Source organism: Girardinichthys multiradiatus, chromosome 2, assembly GCF_021462225.1.
Source record: "Girardinichthys multiradiatus isolate DD_20200921_A chromosome 2, DD_fGirMul_XY1, whole genome shotgun sequence".
Taxonomy (NCBI): Eukaryota; Metazoa; Chordata; class Actinopteri; order Cyprinodontiformes; family Goodeidae; genus Girardinichthys; species Girardinichthys multiradiatus.
Window position 1 is genome coordinate 15,959,540 of NC_061795.1, and position 7,474 is coordinate 15,967,013.

Consider the following 7,474-nt stretch of genomic DNA (forward strand, 5'->3'; position numbering starts at 1 on the left):
TCCACTCATAAATTACATAATATAATAAACAAAAAAACTAAAAAAAGAGCTCAGTCTCACAGATTTATAATTAACTATTGACTGCAAAATGTAAACCACTGCGAACTGAAAATGTTTGGGATGTGGATGAAAGCTGGAGACATATATGGGAAACAATTACAACCTCATCAAAAACCCTAACCACCAACTCATACACCTTAATTTCTTACATAGAACCTATTTTACACCCCAAACAAAATATGTAACGAAACTTGCGTCTACTCCCATATGTGATTAATGCTCTGCAAATTCTATTGGCACTTACATGCATATGTTATGGGAGTGTAAAGAGGATCTTTTCTGGATAGTGGTCTATTACTATATCACCAAACTGCTCAACAACGATTTCAGCTTCTCTCCAATGTTATTATTCTATAGTTGCAAAAATTTGATCAAGCTGAACCTTTCCACAAATGAAAGTAGGGGGGTTCACAATGAGCCAGTGTTAAATTAATACATATCCTTTTGCAAATAGAAATGTATATGAACTTACTGTAAAATAGACAATAAATATTTGATCACAAAAAAAGAAAGCTTTAATCTGCAATAAATAAATAATATTACTCATGAATGTACTTCTACAAATACATATTTCTCAAAAAGTTACTCAAGTAAATGTAACTAGTTTCTCCCCACCTCTGTTTAGGGATATTTATTAAGCTGACAATTTGAACCTCTGCTTTATTTATGCTAAACGATTATTAAGAACATTTTGTAAGATGCATGACAAACTGCATTATTTAGATTCTAAAAAGATTAGAAGTCAACTAACTTGTTTGTAGAAATAAAAAACAAACTCTAGACCACAGGAAGTCCCTGCTTATCTTCTATATGTTTTTTAACATTCTTGACTAATCATCATTTCCTCTGGGCTAAATCTCACATTTATGACTCCAAAATCTTTATTCACATCAGTAGCTTTTTAAACCGCAAAGCAGCAGCACATTCTGGATAATCATATATTACAGTAAGTTTTTTACTTTTAATTTTTGTTATTGTTTAGTTTTTGGTTGACACCTTTCATGCATGTTGGAAACCTAGAATATTTACTTATACTTTTTGCTAAATATAACTAAAGACATCTTATACACAGTTTTATTTACTGGTAACTTATCTAATACTTTTCAGCCTTTCTGATCTTTATCATATTCTGTTTTAATAAGATTAATATTATTCATTATTTCTTTTGAAAAAAAAGTATATGTAGCATAGAAACTAAGTAGGAAAATTGACTCATTAATTTCAGAGACCAGCACTACATTGAAAAGATGAGGCTTTGTTTTCTCCTCTGCCTGATGGTTCCCTTGAGCCACAGTCAAATGCGGTGCCTCCCTGGTGCTAGAGGTGACAGAGGACCAGCTGGACCAGCTGGACCACCTGGACCATCTGGACCCATAGGTAACAGCTCACAAAGCAAACTAATTTCATCAAGTTTTTCTAAAGACCTAAAGATAGAGCTAAACTATTCTGGAGAATGAGTGGAGCAGTCAAAATTACAGTAGCCAAATGCTTGATCTTGTGCAAAAATACCTGACCAATAAAGTTTTCTACATCTTTTTTGGACTGAGGGCTGAGGGGATTAACTGGACGACCTGGACCCATCACCACATGTGGACAAGGTAATGGCTGTTAACTGAAACTGGCATGAATAAATTAAGTGATGACACTATTTCATTCACTGAAAATCCAGTGCAGCATTTGAACAGTGTAAATTTCTCAGGTTTTAACAAACCAAGTCACCTATTAAAATATAATTTTATGTTTTTATGTTTATGTTTCATAATAGGGGAAAATCATTTTCCCCTTTTATGCAATTTGGGTTATTAGTGAAATTATCTAGAAAAGCACACATTACTATAGAACCAAAAAAAAAAAAAAAACCCACAGGAATAAGTTTCTGAGTTGCAGTCAAATTAACTTTGGTGACCAAACTTGTTCTGTTCCAGATCTTTTTGGTTCTATCGGACAGGATGTTGAAAGACTGATGAAGATCAGTGCAAAGATTGACATTGGTGGGTTTCCTATTCAAGGCCTCTCAGCCACTAATTACAGACCAGCAAAAACTTTATTAGAGTTCCTGAGGATCTAATGTTTTCCTCCATGTCTGTTTTTGAGTTTTATGTATTTTCTGTCCAAGCATGACATACCACTACACATCAGGTACATCTCAAAAACTTTGAATATTGGGTAAATACTTTGCCAATTATTTCAGAAAGTGAAACGGTTATTTTAAAGAGATTCATTCATAGAGTAAAATCATTCATGCTTTTCTTACTTGCATTGTTGATGATTATGGCTTACAGGTAAAAAAAAAAAAAAACTTCACACTGGACTTCAAGTAATGTGGATTTGGTGCCTCTCCACTCTTCCAGTTTGAAAATCAAATGCAGAATTTACTTTCATCTAAAAAAACAGGACTTTGAACCATTGAACAACTGACCAGTTCCTTTTCTCTTCAGCCCAGGTAAGACACTTCTGACATTGTCTCTGGTTCAGGAGTGACACGAGGAATGCGACATTTGTAGCCCATGTCTAGTATCAGTCTGTGTGTGGTGGCTCCTGTACCGACTCCAGCCTCAGTCAGCTCCTTGTGAAGCTCCCCCAAATTCCTGAATCAGTTTTACGTGACAATCCTCTCAACGCTGTGGTGCACCTTTTCCTATCAGACTTCTCCCTTCCACTCAACTTTCTGTTAATATGCTTAGATACAGAACTCTGTGAACTACAAGCTTCTTCAGCAATGACCTTTTGTGGCTAACCCTTCTTGTGAAGGATGTCGATGACTGCCTTCTGGACATCTGTCCAGTCAGCAGTCTTCCCCTTGATTGTGTAGTCTATGACCCAGAGTGAGAGACAGTCTAAAGCCTTAGGAAATCTTTGCAGGTGTTTTAGTTAATTAGCTGATTAGGATGTGACACCATGAGTGTCCAATAATAAACTTGTTCACAGTGATCTAATTTTCTGAGACACTGAATTTTGGGTAATTCTAATTTTGGGTATATTGTTATCTGTAAGCCAACACCATCAAAATTACAAGAAACAAAGGTTTGGAATATATCACTCTATGTGTAATGATTTTATATAATATGTGTTTCACTTTCTGAGATGACTGGCAAAACAAATTGCACTTTTATGCAATATTACATTTTTTTAGATTTCCCTGTTAATTGAGGACCAAGAGCATTAACCCCTAAATGAAAACAGACAACAGCAAAATTATTATTTCAGAGACACAGTCATGACTGGAAAAAGAAAACAATGCTCCTATTTTATTTGCCGAAAAAAAAATTTGCTCTGACACTATTGACAACACAACGATAATTTCTCCTTAATATACTGCATATTTCTTTCCAGCTATAAGCTTTGACTTTGTGCGGAAGGTGGATCAGAAGTACTTTGTGTCCAACAAGGAGAGAGGACCTTTCCTGAAGGCTGTGGAGTTCTGCTCCCAACAAGGCTTAGAGCTGGCTCTGCCCCAGACTGAGGAGGAGAACCGCATGCTGATTCAGCTGCTTGGTGAAGCTGATAAAATAGCCTGGATCAACATTAACAGCAGAAAAGCAGAGGGGAACTTCCAGTCAGACATGAAAAGTCAACCTCTGACCTTTACTAAATGGGGAGAAAAACAGCCGGATCAAACCATTCAGGATACCGGCTGCAGCATGGTAACGGAGAACGGCTCCTGGAGAGTGACACAAGACTGTTCATTGAATGCTTACATCATCTGTCAGTTATAGAAAGCTCATCTACCACAGAGCTTCTTAAATAATCTAGAAATGACCTAGTCCTTAAATGACCTTTATCTGACAGAACTTATTGCAGACTTAGTGACAGTATGGTCTTTCAGCCTTTCCAGAACATAAAACAGATCGATACATTCAGGCTACTTTTATGACTGAATCCTGTTTGGTACCTACTTTGTCCTGCAGGAGTCTTTCCATGCATTAAAAACAAAGTGCCACCCTGGACAGGTCGTCAGTGCATCAGTAGAGCAAATTAGAGACAACAGAAAATGTAGAATGGTCGCCACCTTTCCTTACTGTAAACTTGTTTTATACATTTGTTTATTTTTATATTGTTGGGCCTTAATAAGTGCCTTGATAATAACTTTCTCACGTCTTACACTCACAGCAGAACCCTTCAGCTGAACCGTGGTGCCACATTAACTCCACCGCCAAACACCTTTATTCAGACAAAGCTCTCATTTTTCTATTGTCTCTCAGCCTGTCCCGATGCACTCTTGTATATGATCTGTACTGTGCTTCAGTAAATGTTTTACTTTATTAAAATGTTTTTAGTTTTTGTTTACCCTGAATTAAAGCACAAACATCAGCTTACAGATGGGCATTGTCACCCGGTCTTGTACTTTCCTCATACATAGTGGAATAACTCGTTTGCAGAACCCATACCCAGGTTGTCTAAGAAGCGAACTTCCTCTGTGTACACGTGCTATGACTCAGGTTTGGACAATAAAACTTGTTTTCCATCTTACCACTGGTATTTCGGGTTTTATTGTTTTATGCAGCACAATATGACACACAAGAAGGGAAACACAACACATTGTTTTGTTGCTGTTACTGTCCCCTGTTTTTGTGCTGGATAATGACAGCTGTTCTATATATATATATATTTTTTTCCTTCTTACCACTCCTGTTTTAAGTTTTATTATTTGTGCAGCAGAGTATGTATGACAGTGGAAACTCGAAATATGCAGGCAACTAACAATACCACACGAGAGACACAACTCTCTTTTGTTATAATCGTTTATTGTTTGGATTGAATATAGAACACATAAACCAGCATGCTCATGCACAAACACACATAAACACACAAAATATTTGGGGTTCGTGCACGTGGTAAGGACCAGTGCACCTAAACAGGCCTGAAGTGTACCCTGTTGTGCACGGGACAAGACTAAACAACACATATTTCGGCCATGCATCCGCACCGAGAGCAACAGTCGATGAGTAGCTCCCCTTTCATTCAACATGACTTGAAAGTGAGGTCCCAGGAAAGAAGCATCAATGATTATAGGATTAGAACACAGTCTGACCAATAAGGACCGAGGATCCTCAAGCCCAGTGTCTTTTATCCCGTGCCTATCGAATGTGTCTATGTATTCAAACTTGCTGTTGTTTTTGTAGCAGTTAGGCAACCACACACACTTTTGGCAGCAGTAGGGGGCTTTCTTTATAGAGGAACATTTGTTTACCCTGCACTCAGTTGTAATCCTCTGACTCCTGAATCCCATCTTGTCATCCATCTGTCCCCTGAGAGCTAGTGCCAACTGGCAGAGCTCGCATGTTCCGATGTCCGACTCCAAGGGATAGGATAATAGTTTAGTTAATGGGTTATTTCAAGACAGTAACAAAACAGTTACAATACTAAAAGAAAAAGAAAACAAGTGTAATGTACTACAAAATAAAAAATATAATAATAATAATAATCATCCTAGTGGTTCTCAGCACTTGGATTTTAAAGTTACCACCTTGTGAATATAAGAAGGCAGAGTTTCTAATAGAGTTTTGTAATTGTAGAATTTATTTTTATTCTTTCACAAATACAAAACAGCAGTTACACCTCTTTAGATTCTTAAGTACAAGTGTACAAACTGTACTTTTTGAGTTACACATGAAAAACCTCTTACATTCACAGTTGTGCTCCAATTGTTCTGAAACTATTATTGCAAAACGTTTTGTGCACTGTAACTGTGGAGTTTAGTCATTGTAGAATTTTTTCTATCTTTCACAAATACAAAATAACAGTAACACCTCTTCAGTTTCTTAAGTACAAGTGCACAAATTGTATTCTTTGAGTTAATCATAAAAAATCTCTTACATTCACAGTTTTGCTCCTTGTGTTCCAAAACAAAGGGTACAAAATAAATTCACACATCTGTATTAACATCTTCTCATAAACTGTTATTTTTAATTTTTTCTGTAATACCATACCATACCGATTTTATTTATAAAGCACTTTAAACACCCACAGGACACAAACAATCAGTGAATGCAACTGCATAAATCTGCTGCTGTGAGTCACAAATGCAGCTTCACAAGTCACATCTTCTTTTTGGTGTGCTTTAACCTTTGCCCCAATTGTACCGCTGATGATGAAGCAAAACAATCTGTGACTTGTAGGTAATTCGTATGTCCGTACACCAGAGGGCGCTGCCTGCTTCATAATCAGTAGGTATGCGCCAACCGGAAATACAAACACCGCCATTTTTGAGGACTACGGAGAAGGGCTGCATGCTTCGCAGGCCGCATTTGTTGGCCGATGACATGATTCATTGCGGGTCGAAGCGTATTGTTCAAACGGAAATACCAATGGGGGAGGAGAGAGAAAAGCTGTGAATAAAGTTGTATATATTAGGTTTTCTGTAAAACAAAACTTTTACAATGGTTTTTGTCGAGAATGTAGCTGTGTAAAACTGAAGTACTAGATCAACTTATCAAGATAGTGATTCATTGCAAAAGTGTTCTGATGCGTTTGGACAGGTCCGCTCGCGCTGTGCCAACAGCCTGCTCACCTCGCAACTGACCGGGTGGTCGAGGCATGCTAACCCCGGGGAGAACAGCACATCGTTTTCAAGCTGCAGCTGGGTTTCCCCAATGAGTGGAAATTAATCGCAGATATAATTCGGTCAGATGATATGTAATGTTAATTTGGTTTGTTAATTTCGTATTATTTGCTACAAAAACTATATATAAACCTTGTTCAGAAAGTTCAAATGTTAATGGTTAAGTTGTTAAAAATAAACAAATGGTATTTTTCAACGTATTTTATGTACAGTGTTATATTTTAACATATGAACACAAAAATAATTTTGAACATTTTAAATGACTTAGAATACAATGGAAAGATGGGCTGCATGGTGGTGCAGCTGGTAGCACTGTTGCCTTGCTGCAAGAAGGTCCTGGGTTCAATTCCCAGCCTGGGGTCTTTCTGCATGGAGTTTGCATGTTCTCCTTGTGTGTGTGTGGGTTCTCACCGGGTACTCTGGCTTCCTCCCACAGTCCAAAGACATGCCTGTTAGGTTAATTTGTCACCCTAAATTGCTGTTAGGTGTATGAATGAGTGTGTGCATGGTTGTTTGTGTGTTGCCCTGCGATGGACTGGTGACTTGTCCAGGGTGACTCCACCTCCTGCCCATAGACTGCTGGAGATAGGCAACAGCTCCCCTGTGACCCACTATGGAATAAGTGATAGAAAATGACTGACTGACTGACAATGGAAAGATAATAAACAAATACATTTTAGAGAAAGAAGTATGTAAAGGGGAAAAATAAAAAGCATGTGCCGTTATTTACAGTGGAGACAGCGGGATTAACCTTTAGGCTCCACCTTTACAGCTCCGTGCTTCTCGCTGCCTCGGTTGCTGGGCGACATAAATTACACCGAGGTAAGGGTAGGAACAGCTGGTGAAGGCTAG

General features: G+C 37.8%; 1 protein-coding gene across 1 annotated transcript; it reads left to right on the plus strand.

Annotated features, from left to right (window-relative positions):
* The first annotated feature begins 952 nt into the window (after positions 1-952).
* LOC124858410 (mannose-binding protein C-like) lies at positions 953-4,530 on the plus strand. The gene is made up of 5 exons (XM_047350440.1): positions 953-1,006; positions 1,286-1,437; positions 1,608-1,658; positions 1,986-2,051; positions 3,394-4,530. Exons 2-5 carry the CDS (start codon positions 1,308-1,310, stop codon positions 3,774-3,776), a joined length of 630 nt encoding a protein of 209 aa, XP_047206396.1. The 5' UTR covers positions 953-1,006; positions 1,286-1,307; the 3' UTR covers positions 3,777-4,530.
* The last annotated feature ends 2,944 nt before the right edge of the window (positions 4,531-7,474 follow it).

Coding starts and splice junctions, on each gene's coding strand:
- LOC124858410 (XM_047350440.1), top strand. CDS start 1,308: ATGAGGCTTTGTTTTCTCCTCTGCCTGATGGTTCCCTTGAGCCACAGT. Junction 1,659..1,985: donor CATCACCACATGTGGACAAG/GTAATGGCTGTT, acceptor GTTCTGTTCCAG/ATCTTTTTGGTTCTATCGGA. Junction 2,052..3,393: donor CAGTGCAAAGATTGACATTG/GTGGGTTTCCTA, acceptor ATTTCTTTCCAG/CTATAAGCTTTGACTTTGTG.